The 24,810-nt window shown below is 43.6% G+C and overlaps 1 protein-coding gene across 12 annotated transcripts in view; it reads left to right on the top strand.

Annotated features, from left to right (window-relative positions):
- Positions 1-2,785: 2,785 nt before the first annotated feature.
- Positions 2,786-24,810, top strand: part of TARBP1 (tRNA guanosine 2 -O-methyltransferase TARBP1) — a 101,246-nt gene continuing 79,221 nt past the window's right edge. For all 12 annotated transcript variants that reach the window (XR_012158155.2, XR_012158154.2, XM_073338123.2 and 9 more), the window contains exons 1-6: positions 2,786-3,698; positions 5,305-5,402; positions 8,037-8,103; positions 13,611-13,759; positions 15,744-15,796; positions 19,036-19,133. Coding sequence is in view for 10 of the 12 variants with exons in the window: in XM_073338123.2 (XP_073194224.2) it covers positions 2,801-3,698; positions 5,305-5,402; positions 8,037-8,103; positions 13,611-13,759; positions 15,744-15,796; positions 19,036-19,133 (1,363 nt within the window). In the remaining 2 variants the exon portion in view is untranslated. The remainder of the gene's footprint in view (positions 3,699-5,304; positions 5,403-8,036; positions 8,104-13,610; positions 13,760-15,743; positions 15,797-19,035; positions 19,134-24,810) is intronic.

Raw genomic sequence — 24,810 nt, 5'->3', positions numbered from 1 at the left:
AAAGGAAAACCTGTTGGGAAGTAAGAAGGAGGGAGGGAAAAGCCCTGGGAAGAAAGGTCATAAATCTCATCTGAATTAAGGGCAAACTGTCTCCAAATAGGTTTTAGATGAAGTCAGTAATTGGCAATGACATACCTTGTTTGTTAAAAGGCATAAAAAGTAAACTCTTAAAGGATTCATTGTTAATACCTGCCAGACCACGCTGGAGCCAACCAATATTGGTCTAAGCATGCCTGGGTTTAGCCTGTTTGTAAGTATCTTGATCAAATGTTTATAAATGTTTTGTTACTGTTGGGATGTAGTAAATTGCTTATTATTAAGGATTTTTAGGTATGTTTAGAGCAATTGTATAAATACCATTTGGCTTTGGATTTAATAAAGGAATTTATGGTTAAATTAGTGTATGGTGATTTCCCATATTAATAATTTCAAATATTATTAATAATTCCAACAGTGTGGCATAGAAGGTCTCCTGGGGTCACAGGGATAGAGTCTCCTAGCCAGTGGTAGAAAGAGATGGAAGAAAGCATTACTTATGGATTCTGTTATGTGAAAACAGCATCAGTGCGGTTTCCAGGAGCACTCCTCTTTGTGTATATTTCATGCATATAGTTAGACAAAGAAAGGAAGCTAGGCACTATCAGCTCTAGTAATATCTGAAAAATGAAGATGCAATCAAGCTGTGGTAATATCTGAAACATGAACAAGCAATCAATGGTGCAGTGCAGGAGTGCCAGATCTTGATCAGTTTGATTTCTTCATTCACTGCTGCTAATCACCAGTCTCAGCCTGATTGTATTTTCTTCAGATATTTAAGAACAAAATGTTCAAACTGGGTGTCTCAGTTTTTGGATGCCTGGCATGAGACACACTGGGCCTGATTTTCAGAGGAGCTGATCATCTACAGATCCAATTGAAATCGAGGAGCTGCAGGTGTTAAGCACCCAAGTACTTCAGATTGGGCACCTAAAAACCTGGGGTCAGTTTTGAAAATTTGGGCCTTATTCTGTATTGTCCCTTTACTTCCCATAATTTCTCGTCTGCCTTTCTCCATGCAAACATACCATGAATATTTCATCTCAGGACTTTTCTCTCTGAAATGCCTTTTTGTTTTCTGTACATCAACACTCATTCCCCTGCACTCCTCATTTTAATACAATCATATTCACTCTTCTTTCCACACATTTGCTTTTTGCTGCATGTTTTTTTTATTCAAAACAGCTGAAAAAAGTGGAAAAACAAATGTCAATGACAACAGCACCACCTGCTGAGAGAAGCATAAAACCTGTGGAATCAAGTTTTCCATTACAGGCATCCAGAGATTGGGCTTGAACATCTGATCTGAACAGCCTCAAACTTTGGAGAAGTGTGGATTTGGATCTGAATTTTGTGATTCAGGTTGGACTAATTTCTTGGTTCACAAGACTGGATGCATTCAGGATAGCATGGACATGTGGAAGAGCTACAAGTATTCTAGAGCTTATCCTTTATCCTGGCTTGCACTGTTTTTCTTTCATTTCTCTTCCTCACAAAAGCTCAGTCACAAAATTGTAGGCAACATCTATTACTATCTTTTCTTTTCTGTGGCTTGATATGCAATCATTTTCTGTTGTTTTGTATTTTTCTTTCCCCTGTCCTACCCAACTTCAAGTAACCTTCTGCAATGCATATGGCCACATACTTTGGATCTTTATGTGAACATCAGCCACAGTACCCAATTCCCTCTTTCCTTGTATTTTTCTCACTGCAAAGGCTGCCCCATAAGGCAATTAATGTGCAAACAGTAGGGGTTGCTACTTGTTGCATAGCAGCACTGGGAAAACCAAGGAGAGGCATCTAGTATATTTGGGCACATCTGTGGATTTCAGCATGTACTGTAATTAGGTTCCATGTTACTGTAGGACAGGGTTCTGATGGAAAATCTCCTGGAGGACTCCCCTACACTGAGATCTCTTCCCCAATCTTTTCCACTAAGTCCTGCTGAGAAGCGTGGTGAAGTTTGCCCTTCCTCCAGCAGGAATCCAGAGTACCTTAATGCCATCCACACTAGGGCTGGATGGGGAGATGACATGCACTCCCCCACCCTCTTGGGTATCTCAGATATGCAGAGAAGCCTCAAGGGGGGGAAGGATGGTGTCTACAGAGGCATCTGAGGCCCCTTCTCATGTGAATGGGGGAGAGGAATCTGTGCAAACAGCATGTGTGTGTGCGTGTAAATACCTTTTCATGAGAGGACAAGTTTCTGTTGAACCCAAAACACCATCAATGTTTCACTTTTTTCCTTCTGAATGTTGTAATCCCTTTTGAACTATTTCCACGTCACCAATCTAGGGCAGCACCTCACCTCAGTGTATTTTTTGGAAACTGCATGAAATGAGGGTCGCGGGGAGGCGTAATAACGTCCCAGGCCATGTAATTTTGCCCACAATCCTTCTCCAGTTTGGGTTAACATCAACTGACTGCTGGCGAAGTCACCCACGTTACCGCGATCCGAGCAGAACCGTCGGACCAGACAGGCAGCAATCCCCGCAATAACAGGTACATGGCCTGCAGCCAAGGGAACGGCCCAGGCTTGGGCTGTGAAGCTGGGGTTCCACCTCGGCTCTTCCCACACTGGGGGGGGCGGGGGGGGAGACGTCCCCGCCTTCGGAGACCATTGGGCGCCCCACGGCAGCGCACAGGCTGCTGGGGGGGAAAGGGGCGGGGCAGCGGGGGCGGTGACCGCTGGGTCGCGCGGCCGGGCTAACTCTCGCGCGCGCGTCCCCTTCCCCTCGCGGAGCCTCCCCCCCCCCCCCCCCCCATGGAGCTGGTGCTGGCGGACGCGCTGCTGGGCCTCGCGCGCAGCCCGGACCCCTGCGCGCTGCTGCGGGCGGTGTGCGGCGGCGATGGGCCCGCCCCGCTCTCCGTGGAGCGCGTGGAGACCCTCCGCTTCCTGCTGCAGTGGCTGGAGGCCGGCGGGGCCGGGGGGGAGGCGCTGCGGCGGGCGGCCGGGGAGGTGGCGCTGGGGCGCTGCTGGCCCCTGCTGCGCGGCGGCGGGGGAGCGGACGACCCGGAGCGGCGCCGCCTGGTGAGGGCCGCCTGCGGGGCGCTGCGGCTCTGCGCCCGGCTCTGCGGGGCCCCGCTGGCGGCGCGGCTGGCCGGGGAGGCGCTGGCGGCGCTGCGGGCCGAGCCGCCGGGGGCCGGGCTGGGCGCCGAGGCGGCGGTGGAGGCGCTGGTGGCCGTGGCCCCCGAGCTGCAGGAGCCGGCCTTGCTGGAGCGGGCGGTGGACGCGGCGCTGGCGCTGGTGCGGGCGGGCGGGCGCGACGCCGGGGAGGAGGTGGCGGCAGCGCTGGTGGCCGGGCGGCTGCTGCCGGCGCTGAGCAGGAACCGCGCCGCCCTGGGGCGGGTCTGGGAGGGGCTGCTGCTGCCGCCGGGGCGCGGGGCGGAGGGGGGCGCTGCCGCCCTCCGGGTGAGCCGGACCCTGCTGGCCCTGACCGCCCTGGCGGACCTGCTGTTCCCCGGCCTGGAGGGGGATGGTGGCGGGGAGGGCCCAGCTCGGGACGCCCGGCTCTGCGGGGGCTTCTGGCGAGTGATGCAGAAGGGACTCACCGACGGGGACGGGCTGTGCCGGAAACGAGCCCGCTACCTGCTGAAGCGAGCGGTGGAGGTGTCCGATCAGCTGCGGACGGACTGCACCTGCCCCCCGGACAGTGGAGACGGTACATAGCCCCCCCCGACTGCCCTAGCTAACCCCGCGCGGCTCATCCACACAGCAGCGACTCGCACAGCTTAGCCGGGCCTCGGCCTGCCACCCTGCGCGGCCGTGTGTGCCTTGCCGCATTGTGGGGCGATCTGCACAGCCAGGCTGGTCTGCCAGTGCTTGGGTACCCAGATGATAGTTGTTTCATAGGTACCCTGCAGAGTTGTTGGTGTCCGGGAGATAATTGTATTTCTGTCCTCTTGTACTGGGCATTGGGAGGTAGGAAGATAGGCAAATTTGGTTAACTGGTACACGCACAAAAATGATGTTAGGATCTGCTTACACCCTGGCATTTGTTATGAGCTGAGTTGAAACTCTGCAGTTACATGGCTCAGAAGCATGTGTTAACCATAAAGTACGGAAACAAACAGTTCATGGAGTCCACCATGTTACAACCTCATTTCAGACTTGGTAAAAATCAGCACCAACAAGCCCTGGGCCCTCCCTAAATAGCTAAGGAAACTAAGCACCTTTCTAATGAACCTCTGACTGAGGCTTAAGTAAAGCTGGAGGTGGACAGTGGACAAAAGTGCATTCCAAATTTTGACCCACTTTGTAGCCTCTCAAGCGATCGTTCATTTTGCAGAATACTTTCTATGCCCACACTCTTCACATGATGACTAGTCAGTCTTGTGGACTATTATGGAAGACTTAACTCAGAAGTCTGGGGGATCACTGGGAAGAGTGCAACTTGAAACATGCTCTGTAGGGCTGCTAGGGTTGCCAATTGTACCAACTGGTTCCCCCTTCTATTCCCCAGTGATGGAAGCCTGGCCATCGAGGGCTGGCTTGAAATGGCATGGGGAAGGGTTGCTGGCCCTGCTTATGCCGCACCCACTCAGAGAGGCATAATTTAGGGCTTGGTGTTCAAGAGGTAGGAGCAAGATTCTCTCTTTACACTTTCAAATATTTAATGTCTCAGAATATTTGAAACTCTAAAGATTGTTGCACTGTCATTAAAAGCACATGGCATGAGTATACCATGGTTCTGTTTTCTTTGCCTTCCTGTGTGATTGTGGGCAAGTTACTTAAGTGAGTGCAAAATATTAATTAAAAAATAAAATCTGCAATCGAACATCCCCACAAAGTGATAAAACACTCAATTTCTCAAGCAGATTCAGAGAAGTGTCACTTTCATGTCAGTTTACTATTTATACAGCAGGTAACAAAATATGAGTTACTGTTATTGGAAAAACGAGTGATGAGATCTGGAAAGGATAGCAAATGCTGACAGGTGATTAGCACTGTCACATTTTTCTATCTAGTCTTAAATGGGTTTATCAGAAAAATATGTGCATGTTCATATATTTTCACTTCAGCCACATGGGAAATTGCTGTTAAAATTCAGTAGGTTACAAAGTTAGATTTTTTTTTTTCAGCCCTTGTCGAGGCAAAACTGTTGATTTCAGTAGGAGTTGTGTACGTGACAAGACTGTAGGATCAAGTGCTGTGTTATCACTTATGAGGTGATAACTCATGCTGGAGATGACATTTTATCACTTTTTGCTTGAAGGATAGGAGCAGAAATATCTTTGTAATTTAAACAATTTAATATTTTCAATTAGAATCAAGTCTTTTCTGGTGGTCTGTGGAGAAGAATGACAAACTTTTGCAATTTTGGGAAAATTACATTTTAATAATGGAGACTCTGGAAGGAAATCAGGTAAGTGTACTTCGTTTGTTTTAACATGTCGAGTATTTTTGATTATGTGTGCACATGGTGAACAGTATTGTCGATCACACATTTTGTTCAAATATCACAAACTAGTAATCTTGCTTTAACAAGCATGTTTAAGTAGTCTGTTACAGCTTTATAAGCTTTTTGCCTTAGAGTTTTTGGCTTTCACATGCAAAACGTTTAACTTGTAGCTTTTATAAGTTAGTGTGATGGAATTTTTTTGGTGTTAGAAACCCACTCTCAATTTCTTTGAGACAACAATCAATCTAGTGGGTAGAGCAGGGGATTGCAGTTGGGAGACCTAAGTTTCAGTTTGCTGAAAGACTGTGGGTAAGTCACTTAGCTGAAGATGAAAATCAGCTTTCGTTATTGCATTCAGTTTCGCATCTGAAAAGTGAGACGAATATAGGTTTCAGAGTAGCAGCCGTGTTAGTCTGTATTTGCAAAGAGAAAAGGAGTACTTGTGGTACCTTAGAGACTAACAAATTTATTTGAGCATAAGCTTTCGTGAGCTAAGTCAATAGGAGTCTTTTCATTGAGTCCAATGGAAATCAGGCTCATAGTGACTTTCATCCAAGGATCTTTCAGTGGTTTAAAGTGGTGTATTAGTCTCACAAAGAGAAAAGGAGTATTTGTGGCACTCCTTTTCTCTTTGTGAGACTAATACACCACTTTAAACCACTAAAAGGTCCTTGGATGAAAGTCACTACGGACCTGATTTCCATTGGACTCAATGAAAAGACTCCTATTGACTTTAGCCCTATTTCATTTCAAAGTGGGGTAGTATTTGCTCATTCATTTTGGGACATGAAGACTTCCCTTCCCACACTCCATGGTCTAGTCATATTATTTTATCTGCTAGTTTCCAGCCTTCCCATTCTTCCAGCTCAGTCTCATCACCTGTATTGTCTTGTTCTGAGGATTTGTTTTTCCATACTGTAGTGGGCTTCGCTCTGTGGCCTGCAGGCCTAGTGGTCAGGCTGCAGCCAAACTGTGTCTCTCAGTCTTGGGATAACTCTTCTGGGCAGTCTTGTGGCCAAGGCACACTTTGCCAGCTCCTGCCCTGAGTCCTCTGGGATTTCTCAGGTGTTTGGGGTGGAGGGGACACAGGTCCTCCCTCGCCAGCAGGTCCAGCTTAGGGTTCAAGAGGGGGAGAGGCAAGGAGTGGCTCAGTTCCTTCTGGTTGCTGCTCTAGATTAGCCTTCCCTGTTTTATCATGGCCCCAGACTTCTCCTTGCACAGTCTCAGTAATACAGAGCTCCAGATGCAGGGGTAGCTTTCCAGCTCACTCCCAGAGTCCACTTGTTCTCTCGGGTCAGGGAGAAGAGGGGGAAAGGTCAGACCCTCCGTCTCCTGGCCATGTCTTACAGTCCCAGTCTTCCCCCTATATATTGCTCTGCTTCAGCAACTACTCTCTATTTGCCTTCTTGCAGCCGTCTCTCCGTCACTCTCCCACGCTGCTGACTGCCAGAGCTTCCTGTTTAAGCAGACCCTCCATAGGGAACATGCCTGGCAGCTGCTGAGAGGTGGGGCCTTCTAGGCACAGTACTGTTTCACTACTCCTTTTATCCGTAGTGTGGGATCTGTACACCCCATCACTAGGGTCTTATCAAATTCATGGTTCATTTTGATCAATTTCACGGCCAGAGGGTTTTTAAATTGGTCAGGTTCAGGTTTTCAGATATTTACATCTGAAATTTCATGGTGTTGTAACCATGGGGGTCCTGAGCCAAAAAGAGGTTATGGAGGGGTCACAAAGGGGATAAAGGGGAGTTGTGGGATTGCCACCTTCACTTCTGTGCTGCCTTTGGAGCTGGGCTGTGAAGCTTCCTGCCGCCAGACGAGATTCCCGGAGATGGGGGTGGGTCTGATCTCACCCGTGCTGCTGAGAACCTTCAGAGGTAGCAGCAGCCGTGGAGTTTCCTGCAGTAAGGGGAGGTATCCAGAGGTGGGTCTGATCTCCCCCCGAGAGTGGCCATGCAGAGGAAGAGAAAATCCCGTCCCTCCCCAGTCTGGTGGGCTAGCAGCTGGAGCCTGGTGGATGGTAGGAGCTCCCAGCCCTGCCCATCTCCCACCCCTCCAATAGCTAGATTTCATGGGGGAGGTCTGGTTTCATAGCCCGTGATATGTTTTTCATGGCTGTGAATTTGATAGGGTCCTACCCATCACCTGTAGTCAAACCATTTGCTGCTCTTCACTGTCTAAAATGAAATGTATCGACAAATAGCCTTTACTGAGAGAAATAACTCCTACACTTGTCTTGCTAACTAAAATTTCACATTTTAGTAAATATATTGTGCTATTTTATGGAATTGAAAATCTACAAGTTGTTTTAAGTCATGAATGAAAATGTCAATTGCTAATGGGTGAGTGGTTGGTATGATAGAACAGCATGACAGTGAAGGCAATTCAATAAGAAACCTGTAAACTACCTAAGTACCATGCACCAGATCCTAGGATTAATTACAAAAGGTACTGATTCACTTAAATTAAATAAAGTTATTCCAGTTTTATACTAGTGTGACTGAGATCAAATTCTAACCCATAAGTATAGCTATAATAACTTTTTGGTTTGTGTTGAACTAAATTAATTACATAAAATCTGCTTTTTAATTTCAGATACATGTTATAAAGCCAGTCTTACCAAAGTTAAACAGTTTGTATGAATATGCAGTATCGGAAAAAGGTAAGGTGATTGTTTTCAGATATTATTTTAATGTAATGGTTAAGTATCAATGTGTGTGTGTGGTTTTTGTTTTGTTTTTTTAACCTACACTTTCATTTGTATGGTAATATTTTTTCCTTACCATTCACGTGAAACAACTGTCTTTTAGCTAGCTGTGTGTCCTATCCAGGGTTGCTTTCCATATTGATTTATAGACTGTCCACCAAACATACGTTGACAGGGCCCAGTGTGCTCCGAAGTAAGATGGAATCTAATTTCGTGGCAAGAACCCCTAATTCTTCTTTGAGTACTTGTGTCTGTTTCTCTTAGCGCTGTGTGTGGAGTTCACTTGAGTCAGAGAGTTTTCATGAGCTTCTTGGTGCCTCCAGTTGAGGGTATAAAGGGTGAAATCACACCACTTCAGTTCCTTCTTATTACAGTATCTGGGAGCATAATGTAGTAAAACCTCATTCCATGGGCAAGTTAATGGTAGAAAGGCAGGGGAGGTGTCATTTGATTCGTAAAAATCTACAGAATCATAATTTCAGTGGTGTCACCCTTTGCATTGTGGTGGGTGGATTTGCTGCCAGCTTCAGGTCCTCCGGTTTTTGGAAAATTTGCTAGTACAATGTTGTCGGAAACGGATTGAGTTGAGTGTCAGTTAAAAGCCTTTTCTCCCACAAATACAAAGCACCAAACAAGACAAACCTAGAACAATTATGTAGATATATATATTCACGAAAATGTTTAAAAAGCAACTTTTTAAATTTTACTTCAACACAGGTATGTATTGTGTACATGAAAAAGACATTGATCTTTGGTCATCCTGGGGAAGTTAACCTTGACATGTAGGACTGGAAACATTTATTCATCAAAGTCATCAGTATTGTCTCTGGCTACCACTGCTAGACATGTCACACTGATATTGCTTGCGCCGTGCTCATACATCTTCATTCAGGGCAGGCTGCTGGCCATAAATTTGTAAGGTGGCAAGCATCTGGTCTTTGCAAACAAGCATTTGATTAGCTGAAGGATTGATTTGGGAGCGCGTGGTATTTCACATATAACTCATGTGATCAGTCTGTTCTCCAAGACCTATCAATGCCTGATAGGGGAGCCTTGCTTTGGATGTGCTTGATCATCCCAGAGCCGTTCCATTCCTTGATGATTTGCCTTCTTGATAGCAAGTATAAATACATCCCTTAATCAGTGGCAATATTTTTCTTTGTTTGTCAGTTTCATGGAAAACATCCACCATTGTATTTTGGCAAGTGTTGTAAGGTTAGTTTTCAAATGGTAAACGCGTGTTATGAATGTCTCAGCCATTCTGAGCACCTTCAGGGAAAGGAGAGAGTCTTCGGAGGCTGAATCAGGTGCTTTCCAGTAAGATAAGTTCGTTTTTCATGCCAGCCTTCCAGTAGTGTCACATCCTAAAAGGGCGTGGACACCTGACAGTGCAGTGGCTTTTAATGCTTTGTGTGATAGGGACACACTTCTGAGGATTATACAGCGATTCTGATCCCTAGCAGAAGGCACAAAAAGAGAATCTTGTGGAAGTCTTGGGTAGTCTTGTGCAAAAATCTGGAGTTTTGTTGCAACTCTCTCTAGGGCATTGATGCAAGATGATTTTAGTGTCAGCCTTTTAATGAAGAAACTCCATTGAACAGTGTGGGGTAACAGCTTTGTTATTTCGTGTGATGACAAAATTCTTCGAGCAGCTTTTTGCCTGCTGTAGCATTTCCTCTGCAAAGTATGCAGTTAACTTGTCCTTCTTGCGAGTGAGAGACAGCTTATTGATTGAGTTCCACAGATTGACTGTGTTGTGTGAATAAGTACTTTCTTTTCTGAGCTTTAAACCTGCTGGTTTTTAATTTCATTGGGTGATGCCTGGTCTTTGTGTTATGTGAAGGAGTAAATAACGCTTCCTTATTCATTTTCTTCACACCATTCATGTTTTTATAGATCTCTATGACATCCCCCTTACTTATCTCTCTTCCCAACTGAAATGTCCCAGTCTTTTTAATCTCTCCTCATATGGAAGCTGTTTCATACTCTTAATCATTTTTGTTGCCCTTCTTTGTACCTTTTCCAATTCTAATCTATATATTTTTTGAGATGGAGCAACCAGAACTGCATGCTGTATTCAAAGTACCATGGATTTCTGTAATGGCATTGATATTTTCTGTCTTTTTATTTATCCCTTTCTTAATGGTTCTTAACATTCTGTTGGCTTTTTGACCTTGACTACCAATACACATTGAGTGGATGTTTTCAGAGAACTATCCACAGTGACTCCAAGATCTTTCTTGAGTGGTAACAGTAATTTAGACCCCATCGTTTTATGCATAGTTGGGATTATGTTTTCCAATGTGCCTTACTCTGCATATATCAACACTGAATTTCATCTGCCATTTTGTTTCCCGGTCACCCAGCTTTCTGAGATCCCTTGGTAACTTTTTGCAGTCTGCTTTGGATTTAACTATCTTGAGTAATTTGTACTGTCTGCAAATTTTGCTACCTCACTGTTTACCCCTTTTTCCAGATCATTTATGAATATATTGAGTTGGACTGGTCCCAGTACAGTTCCCTGGGAACACCACTATTTTACCTCTCTCCATTCTGAAAACTGACCATTTACACCTACCCTTTGTTTCCTATCTTTTATCCAGTTACTGATCCATGAGAGGACCTTCCCTCTTATCCCATGACTGCTTAGTTTGCTTAAGAGCCTTTAGTGAGGGACCTTGTCTAAAGCTTTCTGAAAGTCCAGTTACACTATATCCATTGTATCACCTTTGTCCACATGTTTGTTGACTGTCCTCAAAGAATTCTTGTAGATCTGTGAGGCAGGATTTTCCTTTACAAAAGGTGTGTTGACTTTTCCCCAACAAATTGTGTTTGATCTGTGTGTGTCTGATCATTCATCTTGTACTTTATCTGTGCGGTTATTGATTCATAAGCATTCAAGATAATTTTCTTCTGCGTTATCAGTGACTCGGAGACAGATAAAGCCATATTTAATGTAGAGTGCCATTCCCTCTCTCCTCTTTTGCCTACTCAGTCCTTCCTAAATCGGTTATAACTATTGATGTTAACATTCCAGTTATTTGAATCATCCCACCAGTTAAATCAAATTTATGTTCATAAATGAGCAATTCCAATTCTGTTAGTTACTTGGGCTCCTACTATTAGCGCATAGGCAATTCAGGCATTTTTGCTCTGCATGCCCTTTGTTTCTTGATTAATTTTGTTCTCAACATCTTGATTTTGTACCTGCTGGTTGCTCATATCTTCCCTCGTTTAGCACTCTTGACTACTTTAGTTAGCCTGTTGAACAGGCCTTTAAAGGCACACCTCTAGTGTCATGACACATTTTGATTCAATTCTGCAGATATATTTGTTCTTGCATTCCAGCTGCATAAGGAATGTTAAATGAACTGAGCTATCAGTGGGGCTAGCTGCTATGATTGGCAGGATTCGTACACAGGTGATTCAGTCTGGCATCTTGTGTAGTGTCGAGTTAAAGGCTGACAATGTTGGAATAAGCTCTCATTTTATGAGCGTTAGCTGATAGCTTGGTACTGTCAGTTGAGAGCCACAATTTAATTTTGTGATGGCTGCATTTTTGATATGCTTGTGCTAAAGTATAATAAAAGAGAGCTGATTTTAAACACTTTCTTGAATATATATTTACATAATTGTTCTAATTTTGTCATATTTGGTACCATTGTGTTTGTGGGGAAAAAGGGCTTTCAAAGGATACCCAATTCTACCCATTTTTGATGACATTGCACTAGCAAAATTTCCACCAATTGGAGGACCTGGAGCTGGGAGAGTAGCGGATCTTTCTTGTCATGATAGATAGGGTGACACCACTGAAATGAGGAGTCTATAGATTTTTATGAATCAAATGACACCTCCTTTACCTTTCTGTCATTAACTTGCCCACAGAATTATTCATGCTCTGACTGCATTGCCTGTGGCTAGGAGTTGGAGCTCCCAGTGTGTCTGGTGCCCATGGTCCCCTTTCTTTCTCACATGTTTATCACTTAATGTCTTGTAAATATTATTGTAAATAGAGTAGTGTTAGGAGATAGCTTACTAGTTTTAATTATTCTTTCATTCTGGATGGGATCTTCCTTTGATATTTTTATCAAACCCTCCAGCATTAGCTTTGAAATTGAGAAGTCCCTGGCCTTCAAGCATTGTCCTTCCTGCAGGGCTGTTATGCCCACGAGTGAGCAATGCTTACATCAGATCCCTCATATTCTTGGGGAGAGGGGCATGTGAGAGAGAAATGTAGCATCTGCAAATCATTCAAGAAGAGGTCACAGAAATAACAGTAGTTATGTTTGAGGGACTACTTTTATTGAACAATCAGTGCATCCAGCCCCTGATCTAGCCCATACAGGAGTTGGCAGAGCTGAGTATATACTGACTAGAAGAGCCCCTGAAGCTCTGCATCTGCTTACAAGGATGCAAAGACTCCTAGATCACATGAGGAGAAGAGATGTCATCTTCGCTAGGATCTTCTCACAAGGAACAAAAACTTGAATCAAGATCCAAGAAGGGCTACTCAAGCACTCGAGTCATCGTCACTCCTCGCCCAAATCATCTCATGAGTCCTGTGGTACCAAATCAGAGTGAGAACTATGGCTCAACTCTCCCTGCTACTGTCTGAAGTGAGACATGACCTACTGGTGCCATTGATTTCAGTGTTGACAGTCAGAGCTATTTAGACCAGTACCTGCAGCAAAGTTACTTATTCTATCACCATGAAATTCCTTTAATTCTCATCTTTCCCACCTCACAAATAGGCCCATTTCCACTTAAGCTTTTGCTTAAGATAGCAGCGGGAGCTAGGATGCCAGGAGAACAGCAGCCAGGAATATGACCCAATGAAGCCAGTTTTAAGTTCCTCTTTCCCTGGCTCACATGCTGGGGAGGGAGGTTCTGAGCCAGGCTGTCTGGGCAACATTGCAGTAGACAAAGGAGAGGAAGGAACTGGATACCATAGACAACACTGGGAAAGATACACCATGATGGAGTGAATCTAGGAAGGAAAAAAAGATCTAACCAAAATAAAATATGAGTAGTAAGTTAAATTGTAATCTGTTAAATAGATAGTTGACTGTCAGTTTGTCACAAGTAAGTACAGTAGATAGCTGTTTATTGCTTTGAATTACAGAGAGAGTGGCTTGGAGGAGAAAAAGAAACAAGTATTTTTCCCTCTTGCTGTTAGTTTTAGTCCTTAAGCTAGAAAGCATTAAGTAAGTTTTTCAAGCTATGTTAATAAATGTTTATATTGTGTTTTTAGAGAAAAGCACATTTTAGACACCAGATAAACAGCTACCTGTATAACATCTTTCTAAATAGTGTTTTGTAATGGCTAACCATCATGTCATGATACCTTCAATATTTTTTACGCTTTAGTTTGATACACTTCTTTAAAATTTACTACTAGACAGATTATGTGCTGATGTCACTATCCTTTGACACACCAGTCAAAGTTGTCATTTTTGTACCAGGTTGTTGGTTGTTTCACCCATCATGGCATATGTGCATTTACAAAAGGATGTTTGAGAGTGAAAACAAAACTTTGACGAGGGAAGGCGTTGCTCAATTTCTGGAGCTTTATGAAACAAAACGCCTTCCAAATTCACCAGGATTTTCAGAGGTAAGAGCATTCCCCTAACCAACCTCCCTCCCAACTATTTTCTAGGATAAATAGATATTTTAACCTGAAACATTTCCTAAATTGATTACCTAAATCATGAGGAGGAGTTAGACAGATTCTATAAAACCGTATCAAGTATAGCTACATCAATAGTAATGACATTATTTAGAAGTGATCTCAGGACTAAGATTACCTTGGTCAAAGAAAGAGTGCCTATTGCAGTGTTCCTTGCCATTTAGCCACAAATCCTTATTTCAGGGACCAGTACAGTCTAACCTTAATTAGTTGAATCCCAGTTAACTGGGATTCTTTTTATATGAAGGTTGGATATGATCTCTTTCTCCCTGAGGGTTGCTGATGTTCCAGTTCTATAGAGCTCCTAAGCTTTTTCAGAACTGGAGCTGTTGAGCACCTCAGTTCAGCAGAACCATCTGGTTGTGAAGGAGATTACTGAGAAGGTTTTGAAGTCCATGCTCAGCATTTCACTACTCTAAGGACAGACTTTGAAGCCTGATGGTTATCTCCCCTTATTGTGGGAAGGTTCAGATATCTCTAGAGACTGTTGAATAATCAGTTTTTTACTGTATCTCTTATAATAAATTATGAAAAAAGTCTGTCTTACTATATGATAAAGAGAGATTGTAGTTGTTAAAACTACACTCTGTTTTACTGTTGGAATAACATATTGCATTTGCATAGATTTAGTAGTTAGCTTACATCTCGCAGGGTATGAATGATCTATTTTGTACACCATCCAGCCCCACTTCTAAGAAACAGCTTGCAGGTACCTCAAAAGCCAAAATTTCTGATTTATACAATTAAGGTCAATCTCTCATTAAAGTGACACCAACTTGATTTATAGTCAGTTTTTTTAAAAAAAGGTTAAAAGTAGCTACAATTACAGTACATGCCTCTGAGTCCTCCTGCCAATGTTATGGTTCTAATCTTTTTTTTTCTTGTTTTGTAAAAAATAGTTTTCTTCCTTTTTGTTTTATGCAAAACAGACCCAAATGGGAATGGATTGTAGTAGAGGAACTGACTATATACAAAGTGTTGTGAAATGTACAAAGTGAATTTTTTTTTTCTTTTTCAGTTATAGTACTCTTAAAGGTTACTTATGAATAGGACCCTACCAAATTCATGGTCCATTTTGGTCAATTTCACTGTCATAGGATTTTAAAAATAATAAATGTAATGGTTTCAGATGTTTAAATCTGAAATTTCATGGTATTGTAACCATAGGGGTCACAACCCACAAGGGGGCTCGTGGGGCTGTCGCAAGGCTATGGTAGGGGGGTTGTGGTATTGCCACCCTTACTTCTTCTTTGCTGCTGCCTTAGGAGCCGGGCGCCCTGCTCTGAAGGCAGCACCACCGCCAGCAGCAGCGCAGAAGTAAAGCACTGCTGATGACCGGAAGCTGCTGCTGTCCAGCCGCCCAACTCTGTGAAATCTGGTCTCCCCTACAATAGCCAGATTTCATGGCGGAGATCAGATTTCACAGCCCATGACGCATTTTTTAAAACAATCCACGAATTCGGTAGGGCCCTACTTATGCAGTAGTGAGGAACAGTTGTGTGTGTTCTTGTTTGTTTGTTTGTTTTTTAAAGTTGACTGTTTTTACTAGTGATCAGTGAAGACTCACTGTCTTCCTCCTTTCAACTTCCATGTGCAACTAATATTAATGCCTTTCTTGTTCCTTGAATCAGTTTACTTCCTCTCCTCAATAGCCCAACTTCTGTACCAAATAGGCAAACCACCGCTCTATTAGTGTTGTTGTTCTAGCAAAAATGACTGACTGTACAAAGCTCACTGCTTAATCCTTTGCTGCTGTAGGTTAGTAATGATAAAAGTCTCTCTCATTAGTAGGAACCCTTTCTCTATCTTGTTTATCACAAGTAAAATCTACTTTGTGCGTGTATAAAATGTAAAATGTATAAATGTATATAAAATGGTTTTAATGTAAATTTAATTTTTCTCTCTCCAGTTTATTATCGGACCGTTAATGGATGCACTTTCAGAAAGTTCTCTCTATGGCAGGTAAACCATTGGTTATTTAGTTTAGTAAGTATTGAACAATGGGCCATTACATTTGACATAAGATATTGGTTGATATCACTTTAAACTTGTCAGTCAAGCAAGGGGAACCAGTTGACGTAATTTTTTATACTTTCAAAAGGTCTTGGACAAGAAGCTTCTCAAGAAACTTACTTTGTCATGGGTGAGAGGCAAAAAAATTTTATGGATCAAAAACTGGCTAAGAGAAGGGAACAAAGCATAGGAATAAATGTTCAGTTTTCATCCTTGCAGAAGTTTCATAGTAGGATGCCTCAAGGTTCTTTATTAAGTCTGATATCGTTTACTGTATTTATTAATGGTCTGGAAAGGGGGATGAACGAGCAGTTGGGTAGCAAAATTTACAGAAGACACAAAGTTATTTAGCTTAATCGAATCTAAAGAAGGCCTGGAGGAAATTCAGAAGGAATGGACCAATCTAGATGAATGGGCAACATGTCAAGTGAAATTCAGTGTTCATAAATGCAAAGTGATACACACCCAAGGAGAAAAAAATAATTAACTATACATCTCATAGGGTTCTAAAACGAACTGTATCAACTTAAAAAAAAAAAATTGGCATCACTGTGGACAGCTCGGTGAAGGCTTTGGCATGGTGTGTAGCTGTGGTCTAAAAAGCAAACAGTGTTAGAATGCATAAGGAACAAATGAGGAATAATCTGAAAAACATAATAATACCCTTATATAAATGGTATTGGTACATCCTCATTGGGAATAAGTGTGTAGTTCTGGCCACCCTATCTCGGAAAGGATGCAGCAAAAGTAGAGGGTTCAGAGAGGGTGATAAAAAGGGCATTGAAAAATTCTAATGTGAAGAGAGATTGAAAAGATTGGGGTTGTTTATCTTAGAAAGGAGAAATATAAGTGTAGATATGATAAAAGTATATAAAATAATATAGTGAAGATAGGAAGCTTCTGTTCTCTGTGTCTCACAGCACAAGAACAAGGGAGCAGTCAATGAAGTCAAAAGGTGGCAAATTCAAAACTGATAACATTTCTATGTAATTAGACTTTGAAACGCTTTGTTACAGGGTATCTTGGAGGCCAAGAATCTATGGTGACCTCTTTTGTTCAATGTGTATTGGAGTCTGCTAGAATGGGTAGTGAGGAGACATGGGTTGTAGTGCACTTGGTATGCTGATGACATCCAGCTCTAGGTTTCTATCACATCCGACCCAGCCAGAACAGCAGAATTAATTTTTGAACGCCCTCGGTGAACCTGGAGTTTGGATAAGTATTAGTTGACCTACTGTTCAAACTCAAACCGGAATAGACCTAGGATGTCTACACTAGTTGGCCTCGCTGTGTGTACACTGGGACTTAATTACAGCTTAATTACGTAGCACAGGGGATGAAATTTTTCACAGCCCTGAGCGATGTAGTTAAGCCACCCTAACTCTGTAGTGCAGACCAGCCCTGAGATAGTGTTGGTGGGTTGGGGAGAGCAGCTGGAAGAGTTGGTAGAACTTACATCTGTGCCCTTCATAAAGGACATGTAACCACCATTTGTAAAACACGTGCAGTTTCGGGGTAGCATTGGATCCAACTGCTCCTGGATGCCCAGGTTGGGGCTGAAACCAACAGTGTTTTTCTGCACCTGGCAAGAAGAGTGTGACCTTTTCTCTCTGCTACGGCCCTTGCCACAAAAATCTATGCCTTTGTCACTTCAAGATTAGATTGCTATAATGTCATACATGGAGCTGTATTGGGATATTCAGAAGATGAAGGTAGTGCAAAATGCTGTAGCCTGCTTATTAAGTGGAGTTGCATGTTGGGAGCACTTTATCTCCATGATCTCCGCTGACTTTCGGTATGTTTCTGTGTAGAATTCAAGGTGCTGTTTTTAACCCATAAAGTGTAAATGGTTTGGAACCTGATTACCCGAGAGCTTGCCTCTCTTCTTACGATATTCTGTCGTAACTGAGATCAACAGAGGTATTCTATCTGGATCTCCCTCGATATAAATAAGAGGGAACTGCTGTCCGTGCATTCTATATGAAAGATCCTCAGTTTTGGAGATTGCTCCACCTCTCCTTGGTCTGCCAGAGGTTGGATTTGTTTGCCTTCTGAGCACTCTACAAAGCCCATCTTGTTCCCCTCTTTGTCAAGGCTGTTCAGGGAAGGAGTTGAGGTGGAAATATTATGGGCAGTCTTTTTTGTCTGTATTTTTCTGAGAGAGACGAGGTGGACGAGGTAATACCTTTTATGGTCTCTCTCACCAACAGAAGTTGGTCCAATAAAAAGAGATTACTTCACCCACCTTGTCTCTTTAATATCCTGGGACCAACATGGCTGCAACAGCAGTGTATATTTTTCGTAAAAAGAAAAGGAGGACTTGTGGCACCTTAGAGACTAACCAATTTGTTTGAGCATAAGCTTTTGTGAGCTACAGCTCACTTCCACAGATGCATACTGTGGAAAATACAGAAGATGTTTTTATACACACAGACCATGTATCACACAGTACGCATCCGATGAAGTGAGCTGTAGCTCACAAAAGCTTATGCTCAAATAAATTTGTTAGTCTCTAAGGTGCCACAAGTACTCCTTTTCTTTTTGCAAATACAGACTAACACGGCTGTTACTCTGAAACCTATATTTTTCTTGTAATTTTTAACATGTGGGATCGGCACTCAGAGCACTGGATGAGTGGATATAGGTGTGTTTTAAAAAGTTAGAGAAATAGACAGAGATTGGACATTTATATGGATACCAAGAATATCCAGAGTCATAAATAGTTAATGCTGATACATTTTGGAAAGGATATAAAACCTCATGTTTCAGGTCTTAAACCTGAACTTTTAGGGATTAAGATGAAACCTGCATTGGGATTACATTATCCCACATCTGGTACTGCAGGGTTTCTTGTATCTGTCTGGGAATCATCTGATGCTGTCAGAGATAGGAGACTGGACTAGATGGACCACAGTTCTGATTCATCATGGCAATTGCTGTATTTCAGTTTCAATATTTACATTTTCAATACCCTTTAAAAGTATCAGAAGTACTTAAAAAAAAAAAATCCCCCTCTCCCCCAATTCTTCATATTGAAACACTTTACTTTGATTGGCTGTTTGTATTCTAATGAGTTAGACAATTAGGTAATGTTTTTGATTAATTTGTTTTATAAGGGGCTTTGAGATCCCTCTTTATAAAGTGCAGTTAATGTGCATAAAGTTAATTTTATGTTTGATTAAAAACAGGTCACCAGGCCAGTTGATAGGAGCTTGTCCTCCTTTAGGGATGAAGTTACAGAAGTTTTTGTCTACTTACCTCACACTCCTTCCAGAAGAAGAAAAAAGTATGTTTTAATTATTTTTTTCTTTCGAAAGATAAGGGAAGTAAGGGTAATGGATCCATTTCCAGTATCTAATGTAAATGTTTACGAGTGTGTTCTCTCCCTGCTAGTGTACTGCACCTGTCATAGACTGAATCACAAGAGTTCTCCATCGTCTGTCTATCTCTGGTTTTTAAAATGTTTTCATACAAAAATGTCGTCGTCTTTGAGTATGTGTCAGGGTGGATCCCACTGTAGGTGCATGTGTGCCCAGTGCACATGAGACCTCAAATTTTTGAGCAAGTGTATCTGTTGGAGCTGTGCATGTGCTTCCTTGTGCTCCTATGTGAGGGCATCAAAGGAAGAACAGTCGCAACGTCTCTTCAGTTCTCTTTTACTAACTGTGCCAGCAAGACAGAGCCGGAAGTTGCTAGTTTGTAGCTCAGACTAACTTCTTCAGAACCGTTTATCTCTTGTTTTCAACTGCCATGATCTGAGCTGACCCGCCTGGACCAAATTTTGCTGGTGAGACCCTATATGCCCCTTCTCTGTACATCTATCCCCCCTCCCCACCCATGTACAGACCTTTTACCCCCGACCTAACAGGGTTCATCAACATGTTGCACTTGAAACCTGCAGGTTTCAAGTCTTGTCCATCCTGCAATGAACTATTCCCTCTGAAGGATGGATGCAGTGGGTATCTCTGTTCTCTGGGTGAATTGCACATTCTAAACAGATGATCAATATGGATGTGCAAGTTGCACAAGACAAGGCTGAAACACCACCTTTTGGAACGGTTCATAAAGGAAACCAAGTTCCAAAATCCTACTAGTGAACAAACCAGTGTTATCAAGTGACCCACTGAGCAGTCAGGCATCGCCTAAGACTGGGGCAAAAAAGAGTGCCAAGGAAAGAAGCTGACCTCAACAACTCCCATGTTGATGTCAGGCACTGAAAGAGGCTGCTCCAAGCTCTAAGGCAGAAGCACAAGAAGGAGATCTGTGTCCTCCCATAAGGACAGACAGCAAGGCCTTCAGAGAGAAGTTCTTCATACCCCACAGAGTGTCAAGGACCAGAGAGAGGGAGCAAACTGTTACACAGCAGACTCCTCTGGAACTAATCCTGGTGCTCCGACAGTGTTCTCTTTGGTGTTGACTCTGGCCTCTGAGCATGAGACTAGGGAAAAACCAGGTCCGTTATCGGTGCTGAAACACCTACCAGCACCAGTATGGACCTTAGAGCTGAGAGCACCTTTCATGTTGGTGCTGCCTCTAGAGGAAGTCTACTCTTCATTGCAGGCATTGAGAAATAAGCCTTCATAATTGAGAAAAGTCTGTTTCCCCAGTGGCATCCGTGACCAGGCCACTGATGTCTGAATATCAGGAGGAGCCAGATCCGAGTGCAAATCAATATCAGTGCCCCATCTTGCCACCAAGGGATCTCTCATCTTTGTTGCCAGGTGACTTTAGAAAGGCTTTTGACATAGTCCCACAAGACATTCTCTAAAGCAACCAAGGGAACTATGTTCTAGATGAAAATACTATTGGGTGGGTGCACAGCTGATTGACAAAAATGTACTCAAAGAACAGTTTTCAATGGTTCACTGTCAAACTGGGAGGATTCCTCAATTGGGGTCTTGCAGGAGTCTGTCCTGCATCTGTATTATTCATTGTCATTAATGACTTGGATGATGGAGCAGAGAGTACATTCATAAAGTTAATGGATGACACACAGCTGGGAAGGGTTGCAAGCACTTTAGAGGACAGAATTAAAATTCAAAATGATCATGATAAAGTGGAGAATTGATCTGACCTCAGTAAGATGAAATTCAATAAAGACAAATACAAAGCACGACACTTAGGTAGGAAAAATCAAATGCACAAGTACAAAATTGGGGAATAATTGAATGGGCAGTAGTAGTGCAGAAAAGGATCTGGGGGTAATAGCGGATCATAAATTGAATGTTCATCTACAATGTAATGCTGTTGCATAAAAGGCAAATGTCACTTTCTGATGTATGAAAAGGAGTGTCATATGTAAGAGATGGGAGGTAACTGATCTGCTCTAATGGCACTGGTGAGGACTCAGCGAGAGTAAAGATGTGGACAGATTGGAGAGAGTCCAGAGAAGAGCAACAAAAATAAAAGGTTAAGAAAACATGACCTATGAGGAAAGATTGAAAGAATTGGGCATGTGTACTCTGGAGAAGAGAAGTCTGTGGGAGGATGTAATGATCTTCAAATATATAAAAGTTTTGTTATAAAATGGATGGTGATCAATAGGTTCCATGTCCATTGAGGGTGGGACAAGAAGTAATTGGCTTAGTCTGTAGCAAGGAAGATTTAGGTTAGATAATAGGAGATTTTTTCTAACTATAAGGGTATTTACGCTCTGAAACAGGTTAACTAGGGAAGTTGTGGAATCCTAATCATTGGAAATTTTTAGGAACTGGTTAGAAAAACATCTGTCAGGGATGATCTAGGTATACTTAGGGCACGTATACACTAAAAACTTAAGTCAGCCTATGTTAGATTGACTTACAGCCACCGGAATAATTACTGTGGTGGTTCACGTCCAAACTATCCTCCTTTGGTTGGTGGTGTGCGTCCTCACCAGGAGCACTTCCACTGACCTAAGAGAGGCAGTGTGGGGAGCTGAGAGCCCAGTCTCAGCTCTGCTCACAGCTCCCTGCCAGGAGCCTGGCTGCTTCATGGGCTCTCAGCTCACTGCTCCACGTCAGCTCTTCCTCCCCTCTCCCCCCGACTCTCAGTACTCTGCTGGGGGCACAGCTGCCTGCTGGGCTCCCGGCTGGCTGCGACCCCCACCACCCTCTCGCGTCCCCACTGGGAGTGGGGCAGCTGCCTGGGCAGCACCCAGGATCTTTGACCCAGGCAGCACCCAGGATCCAGTGTGGAGCCAGACGGGTGCAGTCTGACTCCAAGCAGCCAACAGCTGATGTAAGTAATGCAGTGTCTACATGGACACTCTGTCACTCTAACTACACCAACATAAGCCTTATGCCTCTCGTGGAGGTGGAGTAATTATGTTGGTGTAGTAGGGCACTTACGTCGGCAGGAGCAAGACTGTAGCTTGTACACTGACGTAGTTAAGTCAATGTAAGCTCTCATGGCAGGAGAGAGGACCTTAAGGACATTATTAAGCAGGGCCAGCTGGTGTCCAGGATAGTGATGGATGTCTGAGACACCATGGCCAGGTGTATGGCCAACTCTGGTAACTATTTGACGGGCATTGTGGCTTCAAGCAACGGGCATCTCAGGAGAGGTATAGGCCATAATTGAGGACTTGCCTTTAGAGGTCTCAGAGCTGTTCAGTAATCAGACTGACTGTGCTCTTCACTCCATAAAGAACTCAAAAGCTACCCTACACGTTCTGGTGATTAATACCCCTGCTTCATACCTCAAGACCTATTGTTCTCAGCCTCAACCAAGACAGCATACACTGCCTACCACCTCAGACTATCAAGCTAAGAAACATCCAAGATACAACAGGGGCATCATTCTTCCTCTTCATCAGCAACAGGACCTACACCTATGATTTGTCAGCAGATGTGATGAGGTGAGAGTCTCATCAGATCCAGTCTAGAGAATGCCATCTTCAGAAACTGCCTCACTCTATTCTACGAAACATAGTCTGCCTTGACATCAGTCAGATGGGTGTTAGAGGACATTGTCTATGTCTTCCTTAAGATAGCCTACTACAAACAGAAGTGGCCTCATTGCTTTGTCTGGGAGCCACAGAGGTGGTACCAGTAGAGTTCAGGAGAAGAGGCTTCTGTTCCCAGTATTATCTCATTCCAAAGAAGAAAGGGGGTCTTTGTCCTAACCTAGACATGAGAAGCCTTAGCAAATACATATGGCATCTCAGGTAATGCTTGTTTCCATCATTTTGTCTCCAGGCTCAAGACTGATTCATGGCTCTCAACTTATAGGATGCATACTTCCATAAAGCAATCCATCTAGCGCACAGGAAGTACCTTAGACTCTCAGTGGGTCCTGACCACTACCAGCACAGGATTCTGCCCTTTAGACTCTCAGTGGCACCAGAAGTGTTTACAAAATGTCTGGTAGTAGGTACATTTAAGGAGGTAGGGTATGATGTCTATTTCCTGTCTGCCCGGTTGGCTGATCAGAGGTAGGTACCAGTGGGGACAGCCTTGGAATACATCCTTTTCTCCCAACCAGGATTAAGCTTAAACTACAAAAAATTGTTCCTCCCACTATCACAGATGATAGAATTCATAGGAGCTTTGATTGAGTGCCATTCGCCCATGCAGCTACGTTGAGGTCCATGTATGCCCTGTCCAGATACCACAGGTACCAAAGGGTCACAGTGGCACCCCCAGCCCTTCTAGATACTATTTGAGGACTGGACCCAGTGTATGTATATAAAAAAGGGGCCATTCTCTGTCCCCTCCCAACTACGACTGTTATCACAGATGCTTCAGGGACAGGTTGGGGTGCTTACCTGAACCAACTACAGATGCAAGGTACCTGGTTTTAAAATGACTTAAGACTATACATGAACATCCTGGAGCTGAGGGTCATCAGACTAGCCTGCGAAGCATTCCTGCCAGGTCTGGGGAGCTCTACAGTTTGGATTCTCATATACAACATATCACCTATGCCCTATATTTACAAACAGGGAGGTACCTGATCATCCTCTCTTTGACAAGAAAGCCATCAAGCTCTAGAAGGGGTGTCATCAACATGGGATAACCCCACTGGCAGTACAGCTCTTGGGGATCAGTAATGACTTGCTGGCTTTCTAAGCAAGCATGCAGTGACTAGCCGTGAATGGGCTATGAAGTTCATCATATTCTGCCAGTGGATGACCCCCATAATAGAATTGACAGAGGACAACACCAAATGCCCAAAGTTCCGCTCCAGAAGAGATGTGAACCCAGGTTCCTTGCCAGACATCTTTCTCCTCCGGTAGTCTTGAGCACTCCTCTATGCCTTCCCACCACTTTCCCTTCTCCTCAAGATAACTTCGAAGTCAGGAGGGACAAAGCTACAGTTATCCTAATAGCCCCTGAGACAATTTTGGGTGTCAGAACTCCTGCAGATGTCCGCATGACCTCCTGTTCATCTCCCAGCCTGCCCAGACGTATCTCGAGCTAAGATCAGATCATGCATTCAGATCCACAGTCATTACACCTGACTGCTTGGGTGTTGGCTATTTTAGCAATACTGGAAGAGATGCCTCTCTTCGGGTTCAAAAAATTATCATACAAACTAGGGATTTGTCCACAGGAAGACCTATTCCTCAAAGTGGAAAAGATTCTCCATTTGACCCTCTGAAGATCCTGGACTGTATGCAACTCCTGAAGCAGATGGGCCTGACATTCAGGTCTCTTGGTCTATCTTTCAGTAATATTGGCATGTCATGTTCTGGAACAGTCGCATGATCCAGTTGGAAATGCTGTGCATTTCCACCCGCTGTCAGTTGGCTGGTGAACCTTTCCCTCAGCATATCAAGGAACATGCCACCAGGGCATAGCCTGCAGCTATTGCCTGCCTCAGAAACCTTCCAGTCCCTGAAAACTGCAAGGCTGCAATGTGGAGTAACCCACTGACTTCCATGAAATATTATTTCTTTGACTTGGCAACCAGGGCAGACACCAAATTTGGAAGAGCAGTAGTATTTCTTTGAGTGACTGAACATGTCCATTTCACTGTAG

This window comes from Lepidochelys kempii, chromosome 3 (genome assembly GCF_965140285.1).
Source record: "Lepidochelys kempii isolate rLepKem1 chromosome 3, rLepKem1.hap1, whole genome shotgun sequence".
NCBI lineage: Eukaryota > Metazoa > Chordata > Testudines > Cheloniidae > Lepidochelys > Lepidochelys kempii.
Note: the sequence above shows the minus strand (reverse complement) of the source record. Positions and strands in the feature narration are given on the sequence as shown.